General features: G+C 35.8%; 1 protein-coding gene across 1 annotated transcript; it reads right to left on the bottom strand.

Moving 5' to 3' along the window:
- Positions 1-1,873: 1,873 nt before the first annotated feature.
- On the bottom strand, positions 1,874-9,045 carry LOC131145695 (uncharacterized). Its single transcript, XM_058094893.1, has 2 exons — positions 8,963-9,045; positions 1,874-2,357 (listed from the first exon to the last, which is right to left on the bottom strand). The coding sequence occupies exons 1-2, from the start codon at positions 9,043-9,045 to the stop codon at positions 1,874-1,876; spliced, it is 567 nt and encodes a 188-aa protein (XP_057950876.1).
- Between the last annotated feature and the right edge of the window lie 8,467 nt (positions 9,046-17,512).

The raw sequence follows: 17,512 nt of genomic DNA, 5'->3' as shown, positions 1-17,512 counted from the left end.
TACTCATCGACGAGTGGAAACATTAGTCGACAAGTGTCCTTCACTCACTCATCAATCTTACTTGGGTCTACTGAGATACCACCCCTGGAGATCACATGTCAAAGAAAGGTAACCTGCTTTAGCCAGAACTCGCACTTCTTGAATTTCGCAAACAATTTCCCTTCCCTCAGTACCTGAAGTACTATCCTAAGATGTTCCTTGTGCTCCTCTGAACTCTTTGAATACACCAATATGTCATCGATAAACACTACCACAAGCTGATCTAAATACTAGTGGAATACTCGGTTCATTAAATCCATAAACACTACAGGAGCATTTATTAACCCAAATGGCATAACCAAGAATTCGTAATGGGCATCCGAGTCCTGAATGTCGTTTTAGAAACATCATCTGCTCTAACTTTTACCTGATGATACCTAGACCGTAAATCTATCTTTGAGAAAACCTGTGTCCCCTGTGGCTGATCAAACAAATCGTCAATGCGAGTAAGCGGGTATTTATTCTTGATAGTCACTTTGTTAATTTCATGATAGTCTATGCACATTCTCATCGACCCATCTTTATTTTTCACAAATAATATTGAAATTCCCTAGGGCGACACGTTGGGCCAAATAAATACCTTGTCTAACAATTCTTGCAAGTGGTCCTTCAATTCCTTTAATTCTGCCAGTGCCATTCTGTATGGCACTTTTGAAATCGGCGCTATCCCCGGTACTAGATCAATAGAAAACTCTACCTCACGATCAGGAGGTCGTCCAGACAAATCCTTCGGAGAAACATCAGAATAATCCCTCACTATTGGGATATCCTCAATCCTCAATTCTCCTTCTGATACCGCCATTACACAAGCCATATAACCTTGACAACCCTTTAACAGCAATCACCTCGTCTGAATGGCGAATAACAATTGTGGTGGGGTACGCACATGAGACCCTACAAACCTGTACTCCTGTTACCCTGCAGGTCTGAATACTACCTCCCTCTGATGACAATCCATATTGGCATAGTCAGCAGCTAGCTAGTCCATACCCAATATCACCTCAAACCCATGCATGTCCAAGACCACCAGATCAGCTAATAGAATCCTCCCCTGTATGCCTACTAGACAGTTACTTAGTAATATACCACATATCCCCACAACCCCTATCGGCGTAGCCACTAACAAACTGACACCCAACGACTGTGTTTCTAACCCATAAAATTTAAAATACTCCCAGGCGATAAAAGAATGCTTCGCTCATGAATCAAATAAAGTAGTAGTTGTAAATGACAGAATTGAAACTGTACTTGTCCTCACATCTCTTGCTGCCTCTGCATCCCTCAGTGTTAGCGAATAAACTCGTGTTGGGGAAATATTCCTTTGTTGTCCGCCTCGAGGTGCCTGATGACCTCCTTGATATGGTCTAGGAGCAGGTGTGGCAACTAGTAGTGCACAACAATCCCTCGCCATATGCTCGGGCTGATAACATCGATAACATATCACTTCCCTAACTTAACATTCTCCCAGGCATCTCTTGTAGCATATAGGACAAGGAGGAGACATCTGATCACCCTGTATAGCCTGATCTCTCACTACCTATTTCCATCCACCTCTGCTGTCCTGCCTTATCCAAGGCCCACGACTAGACCCTGCCTGAACATTTGAAGACGTGGGCCTCTTCCGCTGACTCTGTGTTGCGGTGCCTCTCTGAAGGCCACCCTCAATCACTATAGCTCTGTCTACTACCTTTGCAAATGTCTGAGTTTGAAAGCCTATAACTTGCTTAAATAGACTCTGCTTTAGACCCTCCTCAAACTTCCTTACTTTCCTCTCCTCATCAGGTACTAAATACAGAGCAAATCGAGAGAGCTTAATAAATCTCGCCATATACTGCTATATTGTCATCGGTCCCTGCGTTAGATGCAGAAACTCCACCGCCTTCACACTCCTAACTATAGAGGGAAAGTACCTCTCAAAGAAAATCTCCCAGAAGTGGTTCCATGTCAAAGTTATAGGGTCCAGTGTTTGCTCCTCCAACAATTTTGTTGATCTCCACAAGCCCTTTGCCTCATCAATTAGTTTAAATGTTGCAAATAAGACTTTCTGTTCATTTGTACGTGGAAGAACTGCCATCATCTCGTCTATATCTTGGACCCAGTTCTTAGCCATAAGTGGGACAGCTCCTCCAAAAAACGATGGAGGTCTTATCCGCATGAATTGCTCAATCGTGCAGCTCCGCTCCTGAGAACCTCTAGCCATCTTAGCCCTCACCTGCTGGGTTATGCTACGTAGTACAACATTTTGGTCTCTGCCACCCATACTAGAAGGCCCTCTATCATCACCCTGAGTATGTGCACTACTACTCCTTGGATTCATCCTGCAAAAAATATAAAATTGTCTTAGAACTCTTTTATCACAACTCACTAACACACCCAACATACTAAAATCCACAGGAAATTCTGCTACAAACATTTCTCAATTCCCATTTAAGATTCAATCCTACCACTCAGAAACACGATCTGACAATAGTATCTACGATTTTCTAGAAGTCGTCACCCTAGGAAAAACACAGAAACAACCACGGAACTCCTACTTCCAGGTCGCATGATTGAACCCTAAATTCTAATCTCATCCTCTATCAACAACAGACTCATATCTCATCAATATCCATCCCTATACTCTGGTATTGTATTATGTTATTTATTAAAGTCTGTAGAACCTAGCAAACCAAGGTTCTGATACCAAATTGTGACGCCCCGATTTTTCATACCATTTTTTTTTCATCAACAACAAATATCACATATAACCATAAACTTACCACGTCAACCACAAATACCATAAAACATAACTAACCGATACCATAAAACATAACTAACTCGAAAGTGGGTACCAGACATACAATCATACTCATACACAACCCTAACAGTGGAAGTCATTTCATAAATATATACATACATACCACAGTGAATACAAATACCGGAGTACTACCATTCATAAATACAAGTTAACCACAGAACTTTAGGGGAATCAAACCTCCTTAGTACAAAATACTCACCCTGACTACTCAGGGTATCTAGTCCCCTCTACTTCGAAGCTCTTTCAGCGGGTTTATCTCGGTTTCCTAAAATATTTAAATGATTGGGTGAGACACATCTCAGTAAGACGAATAAATTATTTACAGTGTATGGCAATATGAAATTCATTATATCATAGCATATGAACATATCAGTGATAGTATCTTTTGAGAAAATATACCATTTCCATAATCATAATCATATAGATATACAACACAAGATTTCATAAGCTTTTACTTTCATTTAAAAAAAAAACCATTCCTTCGTAACCCAGGTTTACCAACAAAGTTCCTGAGAATAGGGAAGCTTACCCGCCTATACAAGTAGTTTCCCTTTGCCCTGATATCATTTGCAGCCTAGCTCGATTGACTCAGGTTTAGCTACAACTAATACTTATCAGAGCACTCACCTTACTCAGTAAGCCCTCAGGCGGCGTGTTTACTTTGCTTTATTTATTAATTGACTCACACTATTTCATTTCTCATTTTCATTCTCGTTTCCATTCTCATTTCATTTCCATTTTCATTTCATTTCCATTTCCATTTCCATATCTAGCTTATGAGTGTCACTATAACCGATACATCCGTGTCTGTACTTATGGTTGCCCTGAGTATATCTGCTGCGCCATGCTTCACCCCATGGTCAATGTCTCATTCCATATTCTATGCCATGCTTCCCCCTATGGTTGATGTTATGCGGTGTGAAGGCTGGACCAAACCGCGATTGGCTGACCCAGTTAGGTCAAATAACATTATATATCTTGTATCTGTAGTACAACTGGCTAACCAAAAGCCCTGATCCGAACTCATGGGGCACAACAACTCTACTATACAATTCAGTCGACTGTCATGCCGCACGCTCCACGAGTTTGTGTGGTTGCACTAACACCATTAGCAATGGTACCGTGCTCTCAATATCATAACCCATCATTAGGGTTTCCATATCCATCCATCAGGGTTATCACTGCCACATAACAACAATCATTATGTAGTATTGGCATTTCATCAATCATATGTATGTATTCTCCTTTCCGAATTTCACATTTCATTTCTCACAATTTAATATTCATATTACAGAATTAACGCTGCAATATTCACATTTTTCATTATTATATTGCATAATTAACATTGCAATATTTTCATTTCACATATTCACATTTCCCATAATCATATTTCTCATATTCACATTTCTCATTTTCATATTGCAGAATTAACATTGCAATATTTTCATTTCACATATTCACATTTCAATATCAGTATTCTCAACACATTTCATTATTTCAATGATACTTTCTCAGTTCATAATTCATCTCATCTCATACTATTGTATACATATCTTATTTCATATTTACTTAATATTTCTCAAAACACATTATCGTTTCTTAGAAGATATTTAAATATTCCAGTACATTTCACTTCCATCATTTTTCCCACATTTCAAATCCGACATATCAATACACATTTCATAAACTCATATTTCTCCGGGTAATTCATTAAACCCGGTTTAAACATTTCTCAATATAAATCATATGCCACACAAATTTCATCTAATATTTATATCATAAATAAATTTCAAGTAAAATATAATACGCTATTTTCACATATTTCTCAACCCATAATTTCCTTAAAAAGACTACTATAATTTATTTCCCTTACCTGGCTTACTGAGATTCCATTAAACACCCAATTTTCTATGCCCTTCGACGTTCTAGCCCAAAAATCTGCAATACACATTTTCCCAAAATTATACAATACAATTCTCATAATAACTTCCATTTAACATTTCCTAGATTTCATATGCTCCAAATTAACTTAAAAACTTCAAAATACGCCACTTACCCTAGTTTTGGGATGGTGCCCTGGAACCCCAAATTGAAAATCTGCTCCATGTACGTTGCAGAGAATCTTCGCAGGAAACTCGTGGTGGTTCCTGATTGTCAATCCGGGCCTAAATGAGGTTGTAGTCGAAGAAAGAAAGAGAGAGGGTTTGTGGGTTGTATGAGAGAGAGAGAGAGAGAGAGAGAGAGAGAGAGAGAGAGAGAGAAAGAGGATATTTTGATTTCATAAAAATAAAATGGCTCTCGGTTTCCCCTTATACGCCCACTACAGAGAAAATCATCACCGATTTTCTCCAGCTCTCAAAAAACCGCTGCCGATTTTCCATTTAATCAGACCGATTTTAACCTTTTACCCGTTACTGCTCCATGGTAAATACAAAAACCGTCGCTGGTTTTCTAGCTCCTCTAGAAAACTGTCACTGGTTTTCTCCTTCCTTGGCCAAAAATCACTTTTTCCCCTTTTCTTTTATTATTTTATTTTTTGGATTTCTACAATATATTGAAATTAGGAATAGCTTCCTAAGAGGGGGGGGGGGGTGAATTAGCTTTTAAAAATTTCTTTTAACTTCTTTTAAGAATCCTTAACTTCTTTAAACACTTAACCAATTCTTTAACTTGTTTGTTTAATTTCACCAATCACACAAGAACTTAGTTCTTTTATCCAATCAATAACACAATTAAACAACCAATTAATGAAACACAATCTTCAAACTAAACAATCAATTTATTTGCCAAGTACAAGTTAAACATCAAACAACCAAACCAAGATATAAGGTATTCAGCACTTTGGTAATATAAGATCTTGAGATTGTTTGTTTGTTTGTTTATATAAGCCCCGTGATTATGAATTTGAAAACCTTGTGAAGAATGTAATTTAATATTCAACAATCCTTTCACAAACACAATAAAGCTTTTGTAGTCAGCCCTAGATATAAATTTTAATCAAGCCCTGTACATATGGATTTTCTTAATATGATGTTCAATACAACATTCAATCACTCTTTCTAAATATTCAAAACTCAAATAAACTTTTAGTTAATTTATCTTTGAGTATTTAACCAAGAAACGTACTCCCGTATAGTTTCCGCAAGATATGGTTTCACCAACGTACTCCCTTTCGGTTTCCGCAACCCAAATCAAAATTAATCTTTAAGTTTACTTGATTTCCAAATATGCGTAGTATATTTGATTTTTAATTTAAATCATCCACGCAATTTAAATATGTACTGAAAATAAAGAATAGGGAAAGAGAGAGTGAGACGGAGATTTTTACGAGGTTCGGCTTATACCTAGCCTACCTCCTCGCCTTTGGCAAACCACCAAAGAATTCACTAAACCTGTTCCATTGACGGGTGGAACAAAACCAATTACAACATTCCTTGGTTAAGGCTAGAGCCTACCTTCTCCAAACGATATTCCCTCGTTTGGTCACTCCTTACATAGGCTAGAGTCCGCCTCTCTAAGCAATATCCTCTTGCTTAGCCAACGATCCAAACACCTTGGAACGTCAATGAACTACAAGAAACATAAGATAAAATCTGCGTACAAGTATACTATCTCAAAGAGCAAGTTAGTACAATTTCAGCACTATATACTTAAATGTAAAATATCAATAGGAAATAGAATGAAGTTCAAGTGTAGAATTCACCAATATCCTTCTTAGAAGAGGATTAGCAGTAGGAATTCAAAGGAAGAAGGATCAGCACTTCAGAATTCTCAGCAAAAGAATTTTTCAATGAGTGAGCAAGAGAACTTAGGAAGAACAAGAGTACTTTCAGCTCCTCAAAACAGATTTTTCAATTCTTAGCATTTTTATTTGTTTTGCAAAACCATGTATTTATAGGCTTTCAAACATGCAAAAGTTTCATTAAAGAATTTCCCTATTTATTAGAATATTTAAGGTTCAAACGGTTATAATATAAAACATTAGAATTTTAAAAATTTACCCGTTGAACAGTTTTTAAATGTCTGACAACAGTGACCCCATTTTAGTATTTTGGCCATAACTTTTTTTTATAACTCCAAATTAGATATTTTTAGTGTCAAAAGAAAGTTAAGAGAAAATCCTACAACTTTCATGTTTATCACTATTTAAAATAATGAGTTTTTAAATGAGAAAAATTTACCTTAATGCGGATGTATAAAAACTGACGGCATTTGGGAAAAAACTCTTTTTGGTGCTTTTTATTCCAAAAATGATTCTAACTTTTTTAAAATAATTTTGACCTTATTGAAATATTATTCAGGTATTTTAAAAAGTATCTAGGTCTAAGAAGTTAACCTAAGAGCTTCAAAATATTTCAAATGATATTTTAAACATTAAAGCACTTACATGAGACTTCTAAAATATTAACATTCTAAGTTCTTGAGTCTTCATACTTTGTCCTTGGATTGAATCCGTCTTTTCTTCAAACTTCCATATTCTTTAAGCTTTCTTACTTTGCCTTTCTTTGGATCTTTTGACTTTAATATGCCTTGACTTTCAACAACTTATTCATGTCCTCATGTTCTTCAACAAGTAATTCATGTCTTGGCTCATTTAAGCTTCATTTGATCCTTGTGAGCACTTTGACCTTGCTTCCATCATATTTGATCCTTGTGGGCACTTTGACCTTACTTTCACATATATGAACCCTGAAATATCATAACTCACACAAATATATTAAATTTCACTTGTTTGTTAGCATCAAAACAAGATAACAAGATTTTAAGCCTTGTAAGGCCAACATATATGTACACTCTAACATTGACCAAACAATTCTTATGTACATATTTTTCATTTTTTTTAATGGTTATAGCAATAGATAAATAATTATGGTAGAATATGATATGTGATCCGCTACAAAAAAACTGATTTTTAGTGATGAAAGTATTAGTGATGGTTCCAATTTCATCACTAAAAGTGACATATTTGTGATGGTTTTTAAAATCTGTCACTACTAGTGCAAGTATTAACAACGGTCGTTGAAGCCGTTGCTAATAGTATACTTTTAGTGACGAAACTAAAATCGTCACTACTACTTGCGTCAATAAAAACCAGTTCTCCCACACAAACTATCGCGAGAAACAACTTTTTGCATGGAAACTATTTTGGGAAAATATTTGATGTTTCTTAGGGTATTAGTGATGAATTAAAGGTGTCACTAAAATGACGTATTAGTCACAGTGTGTGTAAACAATAACTAATAGTCCATTATTAGCGACAAATTTGTTAAACCATCACTAATAAAATTTTTAATTTAAAAAATATAAAAAATTTATTTAACTATATTAGTGACGGTTTGGAAACTGTCATTAATAGTAACTTATTAGCGACAAATTTATTAAACCGCCAGTAATAATTTTTTTTATTTGAAAAATCTAAGCACAATTTCTTTTACAAGATTAGTGACGGTTTAGAAGAACTGTCACTAATAGTATATTATTAGCGACGAATTTATTAAACCGTCACTAATAGTCTTATATTTGTCCTGCCACTAATAATGCATCTATTGGTTGGGAAGACAAGTAGATTAGCTTATAGATAATCCAAACCTAAAAGTTAGGCCTTCCCACTAAGACAAAGATGGCCAAGGAATCACCTCGATTGTCATGCCAGGCAAACATATATGCTTGCCTCAGCCCATTAGTGTTCTAGGTCACCTAAGTGGCCAAGATGCACCACAAATGAGAATCTAGATGAGTTGAAGATAAAATACAATGAGAAAATCATGTCCTAGGTTTAATGGGACTAGACCCCTCACACATCATATTATATAGCTTTTCGCCTAATTAGGAAGTCCCACTTTCATCATCCGTGGAAGATTTTAATTTGTAGTTTCTTTGAGAGAGACTTTGTAGTGTTAATGTGCAAAGGCTTCATGCGTGGAAGCATTACTCATTTTTGGCTTCTTTAATGAATCAGGTCCTAAAGGTCTTCTCTCACATTTCCTAATAGAAGCAACCTCTTTCAAATCTAAAGGAAAGATCTATATGTCTGGCCATGGATTGAGATTGTTCTTAACATAGTGGACGAAAAAAAATGGAAGATCTGTCATTGATAGTGAACTAGCTGGCGTATATACTAATTACCAGTAGTCATCTGAGTGGATGAATTTGAGATCCGCATCAACTAAAGTTAATCGAAAATCAGATTCTGCATACGAAGCAGCCATGTCGATGCATGCATAGGTGGGTTGCTTGTGAAGATGATTACAATTTAGATGGGCCAGTATGAGACTATCGTCATTGTAGTGGACATATAGGAACTATTGTTGATATACGTTGTCTAGGAAGAAATACCGTCACTAATAGTCTTTATAATAGTGATGGTTTTTAGAACCGTCACTAATCATTCAACTTGATTAAGCAGCTAATGCATGCATATATGTTAATTTTATTTAAAAAATTAGTTAAATATAAATTAGTGACTAAATGGTTATCAAAACACTTTAGAGTAGCTTTATTTTATAAACTCAATTTGTAATTAATTATTAATTCCATTAATTTGGTTAATCGAATTAAAATTTATATTAACTGAACCGATAACCGATGAACCAAAATTTGGTAAAATTGTAACCGAATCGAACCAACCCTATTTATTGACCAAACCGAATTGATCACTGAAATTGGTCACTTAATTCGGTGAATTCGGGTTTCCCCAAATTATGCTCACCCCTAATTGGTACAATATTTTAAATTTCAATTTTAAATGGCATATCATTAGTGACGGATAGTCAAACCATCACTAATAACAAACTTTTAGTGACAATTTTAATAGTTTTAGTAAAGGTTTGAAATTCGTTACCGATTCTCTGATTAAATTCCCAATTTTACCTCGCATGACCATTGATCTCCCTTCTTTCCCTCCATCCTTTCCCTCTCTCCGTTCCTCGTTAAACTGGGTCCTGCCTCTATCGCCTGCCAAAGCTCCTCTTGCCGCCACCGCAAGCCTGAGCTACTCCTTAGCTCGCTGCTGCCGCTCGCCTGAGCTACTTCGGTCCTCATTTTGTGAACTTTGAAGCTCGGCCAGTAAGTTTGCAATGTGTGGGTTGATCATGTCTGCGTGCATGGTGCGTGCGTGTGTCTGCATGTGTGTGTGGGTCTGAGTGCGTGTGGGTGTGTCTGCGTGGGTGTGTGAGTGTGTGTGTGGGTCTGAGTGTGCGTGGATGTGTCTGCATGGGTGTGTGAGTGTGAGTTTGGAAGGATAGGAATAGGCAAGTGTTCAAAAATTCATCGTCATCAATCCAAATCAGCAGAAAACACTAGTTTGCTGTCGTCAATAGTAGGCATAGTAGGATTATTATTTATGATTTTGATGTAATCTTTTATTTGTGTGACACCCTTCAGGTTGTTTGATTCTAGGATTGCATTTAACCACCCTGCCTCTTCTTTATAGTTTTCTCTACTAATAATATATATAAAATATTAAAACTCAATTCAGTTGGTTTTGGGTTTGGTTAATATGGAATTTCGGTTGAGTTCAATTAACAAGATTCTTTAATATTTTTTTTTTGATTAATCCAGTTAATTAACCTAATTAACCGTAGTAACCAAATGTTCACCCCTACTCAAACTTGCAGATGAAACCTAACACAATACAGGTAGGATAATACTTATTGATGCAACATTCGATGAAATGATGAATTGTGCGTTGAGAATTTTTTTGAAAAGCTTATTATTAATAATAAAAACTGAAATTTTAACATAGCCGATCCCCCCCACCCTTTTCTATCTCACATATTTTTTAAAAGGAAGAAAACAATTACTAAGTGATGGATTCATCTAAAATAAATCAACATCACATTTTCCCCCTCAAGTCCCTAACAACACAATCAACTAATCTTTAGTTAGAGAATTTGTATTAGTTTAGTATATTCAAATTCTTGTCATTGCCTCCACGACATCACAAGATCAAGTCATTTTGCAAGCCAACTACTATTTGCCTGGGAGTAACTCCCTTTGTAATTTCATAGTTCAATAACTTAAATGCACTCACAATCTCATCTCAGCACTACACTTACTATCCATAATGTACTGAATGCTTGAATTTATTTGATGGATGGTGTATATTTTGATATAAACTATTATTGAGTTATATTGAATTACATGCTTGAACTGAACGCCATCTGTATGGATGATGCAGAATCTTGTGAACTGCATGCTGGTAGTTGCTTAGGTTGTTGCATGTTTGGATTGAACGCATGAGAACACAAAGGGGAGCTAAGCTCCATCCTTTGTGAGCTGGCCTAAATTTAACTATCTTAAGGATTCAAATGAATCATATTTTTATTGTTTTTATGATTTGTAGGTCTCAAAAATGTTCTATTTATAGGCGGCATGCTACCGAAATTTCGTTAGAAATCTCATACATGACTATAGTCCTTAAAATGTGTGCTAAAATGATTATGATGTCCTAAATATTTTTTGAAAGGACAAGTGAATAAATGAATAATTGAATTCATCCTTATGCTTTGTATAAATTTCCTACATCACTAGGATATTGCTTTCTAGTTGAATTTAAACCATTTGCATGCTTAATGTAGAAATTGTGAAATGCATGCTGCTTAATTGACTGTGATGTTTCATGCCGGTTAATTGAACAAATTGAAAAATGCATGCTGATTAGTTGACACTAGATAGTTGCATGTTGATTAAGCATTCTTATGTTGAATTTAGAACATTGAACCCTTCAGTGGAATTCATCCATTGTATAAACTAAAATCATGCACACATAATAAGGCCAAGTGTTCAATGCCATATGAATAAGATTTAACCAAATTAATAACTGTCATTTCATGTGCTCATTGAAGCTTAGATCCCATTCAAAAATGGTTACTATACATTCATGCCTCATCGTACATGTGAGACAAATCAATTATTAAAATTAAATTGATTATTAGTCATACTATGTAGACCAATAATCAATTGAACATTTTAATTATTTGTTTAATTTATGATTAGTGATGTGTGTATTTCAACCATTCTTAAATTGTCAAATGTGGACAGTTTAGGAAGTTGTATTCACATTGTTGTCATTGTTCATGCTTTTTTCATTGTCATTATATATTTCAAGCACATCTCTACTTGTGTTCTCTAGGTGTATAGTGGGGTGTCGTGACAATTTGCTAGTTTGGAGATGCTGCTGAAATTTGGAATGACTATGACAAAGGATTTTGAGTGATTGACTACAATGTAAATGCAACATTCCTAAATGGGATAGGATACCCTTTAGATGGAAGGCAGTTGATTTTAGGATTCACGATGCGTGCGTCTTACACATTATGAGAATGTAATCAACACCATTCTCTTGAACGTGTTATAGGGTAATTAATAAACATGGACAAAAGTTGGATGAAGGCTTGGGGTAGGTTTTTGGACGAATACTTGAAAGGGGTATTTGATTTCATAGAGTTCGCGAATCCTTGTGCAGACAAAGCCAGTAGAATAAGGTGTCCTTGCAAGAAATGTCTAAACTTAACATTCAAACACATTGATGTGGTTCATAAGCATCAAACTTTGGAATGAAGAGAAGCTACACAACATGGGTGTTCCATGGTGAAGATTACGCAGTTCAAAGTGATGATGATGAAGATGAAGTTGAGGGGGCAAATATAGTAGGTGGCGATATACGTTCGGAAGGGTTTATCGAAATGTTAGGTGACTTGCAAAGGGGGATTGCAGTGGACACAGACGACGTCAGTGTGTTGCGTACTAGTGATGAATCTACTTCAGAAAGTATCATACCTTGTGATCTTAGTATGTTAAATTGATTCGATAAACCATTTTCTAATCTCATAAGGGATGCATGAGTGCTCCTATATCCAAACTATACCAAATTTTCAAAATTAGAGTTCCTAATAAAGTTGCTTCATGCAAGGACAATGCATGAGTTATCTCAGAGTGCATTCAACGTGCATTTAAACCTCATTAAGGTAGCATTGGCTGATGGTGAAACACTTCCAAAGTCCTTTTATGAGGCGAAAACATACATGCTTGAATTGGGTCTCGGCTACACTCCAATACATGCTTGTAGATATGACTGTGCACTCTTTTATGGTGAGCTTGAAAATGCGAACGAGTGCCCAGAATGTGGTGAATCGAGGTATAAAACTATTTAGAATAAGGGTAAAAAGATCTTCCAAAAAGTTTTGCGATATTGTCCATTAATACTGCGGCTACAATGATTGTACATTTGTAGAAAGATTGCTGCGAACATGAGATGGCATAAAGAGAAACATCTTCAAGAGGAAAATACCCTTATCCGTCAGCGGACTAGGAAGCTTGGGCTGAGTTTGATAAAATGCATTCGTGGTTTTCTAGTGATCCTTGCAACATCAGAATTGACTTTGCTTCAAATGGGTTCAATTCTTTCAGTAACATGAATACCCGTATAGCATATGGCCAGTTATGATGAAAATATACAATATGCCGCCATGGTGATGTATGAAAGGACCCTTCATTTATATGTCTCTGCTTATTCTCGGACCGAAGGCACCTAGTAATGATATTGATGCTTACCCGAGGCCGTTAATTGATGATGAAAGTCAAGGTGTAGCCTCAATAGTGGGGGGGGGGGTGAATTGGGTTATTAAAATTTTCTTTTAATTCTTTTTAAGAATCTTTAACCTCTTGTTAATTCTAGTAAACACACAGCAAAAGCTTAGTTATTTAATCAATCAAAAACCACACTTAATATCAACACAAATAAATAATAATCAAACAACTCAATCAAACACAATATACTCAATCAAAAATAAGATGTAGTACTTTTTAGCTGTAGCAAGAACTCAAGGTAGAGTTCATCCATAGCCCTGTTTGTTTCATGCCCTGTAATGAATGAAATTGTTTGCGCTCTCTCAACTAAGATTTCTGCAAACGATTAAATAATATACTCCCTTTTAGGTTTCTGCAAAAGTTTTAATCAAACGTACCTTCTTAAGTTAAGAGCCTTCTTAATCTCGATTTTTGATTTTCAGCAACTGGCACTTAGCATACATGCCACGCAATATATACATATATATACATATATATATATATATATATGTTGAAAATAAAGAGAAGGGAAAAAGTGAGAGCAAGATTTTTATGAGGTTCGGCTTATCCCCAACCTACGTCCTAGTCTTAGGCCAATACCACCTAAGGATTCTATTATAGCACTCCTATCCGGGCGGAGCAAACCTTTACAAATCCCTCCTTAAGGGTAGAGCCCCCTCTCCAAGCGATACCCCACGCTTGGTTCAACGATCCAAATAATCCTTGAATCATAAACAACTACAAGAGACAAGAAACAATTCCTGTGTATAATGACACTCTCAAAAGAGTAGATTAGTGCAATTGAAAGTACTATATACTTCAATATTAAATATCAAAATAAATAGATAAAAGCTCAAGAGTGATTTCAAAAAATTCCTTCTCTAGATGAGAATCAGTGATTCAGTAGTCTAGAACTCAGAGAAGGATGTTTCAGCACTTCAGAATTTCACAGCAATTCAGTTTTGCAAGGAGTGAGCAAGAGAGATCTTTGACAGAGTAAGAGAACTTTAAGCTTTTGAATAGATTTTCAATTTCTTGGTGTGTTTGATTTGCTAAAAGCATGTATTTATAGGCTCATAAAAGTATTTTCGTGTTGCCCAAGATTACTTGGAGAATTTCCCAAGTCATTATGAAATTTGGGGCACAAGAAACCTTAGTTTGAATTTTAAAACATTTAAAAACTATAACCGTTAACATTGTTCAGTAGACTGAGGTATCGAGTTCAGTCTTCTAAAGTTCTTTAAAACACTGAAATTTTAACTGCAAACATGGTCAGTCGATTGGGCATACATGGTTCAGTCTACTGAGGATACACTGCCTTTTCAGAAATTCATCTAGAAGTTCTTTAGTAGACTGAACTTAATCTTCAGTCTTCTGAGAAAATTCTTCAGTATTCTGAAGATAAACTTCAGTCATCTGGGCAATTAAAATTCTGGTTTTTTCAGTTTTAGTTTTCAAAAACTCTTTGCTCTCTTACTTTGATTTGTAAAAATTTTATCCAAGGTTTTGAAAAATAAGGTCTCTAAGTCCACAATGACCTCTAAAGAGCTTCAACATATTCCAATGTGATATTTCAATATGAAGTACTTACATCATTTGTCTTAAAGCCTTAAAACACTCTAAGCTTAAAGTCTTCTATGGTATTTTTGCTTTGAATCCCCTTTGACTTGAGTTTTGAGTCAGCTTTAGATTTCCACATACTTTACTCATTTTGGTGTTGCTTGAGCTTCCTTTGAATCACTTTAAATATGAATGTGGCTTTTGAGTCCTTAGTGATCTTGAACTTTCATTGCTATTCTTTCTTTTGAACTTTGTCTTTAAGTATTCCTAAAACATCATCACTTTAACAACACATGTCAAATTATCCTTCATTTTTTATCATCAAAACGAGATTTGAAAGCCATGTTAAGCCAACAATCTCCCCCTTTTTGATGATGACAAATAAGGAGCGAAGATGAGAGATCCTTTGACAAGGCTCCCCCTTACAATAATAATGCCTTTTAATAATTTTGAAAAATGTAAGTTATAAAAAATCACAATTAAGCATATGAACACAATCAAATACATTAAGCATATGAACACACACAATCAAATATATTTCATTATAGTATATGTCATTATGTAGTGTGCTTTAACTGCTTTATTTATATTCCTTTAACATTCATATTTACTTTAACATGTTTTGCTCATATTATGTTGTATCATTGATATTTGTTCAACAACTCATATCATATTTGCTTAAAACTTCTCTCCCCTTTTGACATCATTCAAAAAGAATCAAGGGGCAGAATGCAAAAATTCATTTAAAGAGCATATGTATTACAAACATAGGAAAGTCAAGCAAGGCAACATAAAAACTAAGTGTTTTTACATCAAGAGTACATCATAAAAAGTTTAAAACTCAGCTATCAGCATTATCATCTTCTTCTTCAGCTTCTACATCACCTTTCTCTTCTTCATCTCCTTCTTCTTCTTCATTTCCTTTCTCTTCCTCATCACCTTCCTCATCTTCATCACCTTTGTCACTCCCTTCCTTAGAATCTTCATCATCACTTCGAGGGGCTGAACTAGTGTCCATAGGATTAACACCTCAAGATAAGCTAGCTTGATATTCCTTAATACGAGTGAGACGCTGATCAAGGGAGGATACCTTTTCCTGAAGGGTCAGAAGTCCTGATCTCATATCCCTTCTAAAGGTGGAGAATCCATTATGAAAGGACATGAACTCTGCAGGAGGTCCTTGGTCATAAGTTGGAGGAGGAGGAGGAGGAGGAGGAGGAGGAGGAGCTACTGTTAGTGCTTGTTGAGGCCTTCCTCCTTTGAAATACCAACCTTGATCACTCTTGTTATAGCCTTTTTGTTTAAGGGTTGTGGAGTTGAAGATATCATAACGAGTACATTTTATGAACAACTCAGAGGGTGTAATGATATCAAGCTGAGTAAAGATGAGGTTCAATGCACCTCCATATGGAAGGGTCACTCTAGATGCTTCTAACTTTGCCCACATCCACTTCAGAATAAGACTGGATAGGTCAATTTTCTTTCCCTTAAGTAAACACCAAAAGACAAAGCACTCAACATAGTAAAGATGATCGAAAGAATCAATCTTGGGTAAGATGTTATATGAAACGATTTTGTAAAGGATTTGGGCTTGGAGATTCAATTGTTTGTACAATGGTGGGTGTCCAAAATACACAAGTTCATTTTCTATAGTTAGAGGCAAAAATGTTTCAGGTGTGACGTCTTGCTTTAAAATCTAGGATTGAGCAAATGTAGGACATTCAAATTCTCCTGGGGTGATATGTAGCATGGGAGCTAAAATCTAAGGAGTTAAAACAATTTTCTTGCTCCTAACCTCGGTAGTTAAAATACCATCACTACGAATCATGTTGGCACAAAAAAAATTTGATAAGATTGGGGAACATGCCTTTAGCTTGGTACACTATAAAGTTTTTCTAGCCAATATTCCTAAACATAGGGAGTATCTTAGGGAATTCAGTATCAAAGAAAGAGGTGTTAATCACCTTACCAAGAATAGGATCCATAGACCTGAGAGAAGAACGATTACGAAGCTTGGATGGAGGTGTTACTAGCCATCTTTCAATGTTGTTATCATCTCTGCCAGTAGAGGTTCCACGGTTGGCCGTCGTCTTAGTTTGAGGCATATTGGAGATCAGAGAGCAAATGAACACCGGCTATAAAACCCTAGAATCCATAGGTGAGTATGTACAATTGTGTTGGGAGGCTAGGATTCAAGAGATTTTTGGTGAGGATTGAAGAAGACAGAGAGTGGATGCTTCAGATGAGTGATGGAATAAGGTTTAGAGGCCCGAAGTTAGGTTTTTTTGCATGTTAAATATATAGATCCTGCGACTTTAGTATATTGATGATTAAGCTCAGTCATCTGAGGTGTGATGCCTCAGTTGTCTGAGCATTCAGGCTATAGTGTTCAGTTGTATGAGGTTCCAAGCTCAGTCGTCTGAAGTTTTTAACCTTCTAAATATTTTCTTTTCTCTTTAACATGAACTCTTCCTTCTTTTGTTTTATCACATTATCAGACTTCAATTTTCTTTTCAAATTGGATTTTGAGGTGAATGACTTCCTCAA

Source organism: Malania oleifera, chromosome 13 (genome assembly GCF_029873635.1).
Source record: "Malania oleifera isolate guangnan ecotype guangnan chromosome 13, ASM2987363v1, whole genome shotgun sequence".
In the NCBI taxonomy this organism is placed as follows: Eukaryota; Viridiplantae; Streptophyta; class Magnoliopsida; order Santalales; family Ximeniaceae; genus Malania; species Malania oleifera.
The sequence above is the reverse complement of the archived record's forward strand: the minus strand, read 5'-3'. Positions and strand labels throughout refer to the sequence as shown.

Excerpts from the sequence above, each read along its gene's own strand:
- LOC131145695 (XM_058094893.1), bottom strand. The coding sequence starts at position 9,045 with ATGGCTGCTTCGTATGCAGAATCTGATTTTCGATTAACTTTAGTTGAT. Across the intron at positions 2,358-8,962 it reads ATCCACTCAGATGACTACTG|GATGAATCCAAGGAGTAGTA; the intron begins GTAATTAGTATA and ends TATTTTTTGCAG.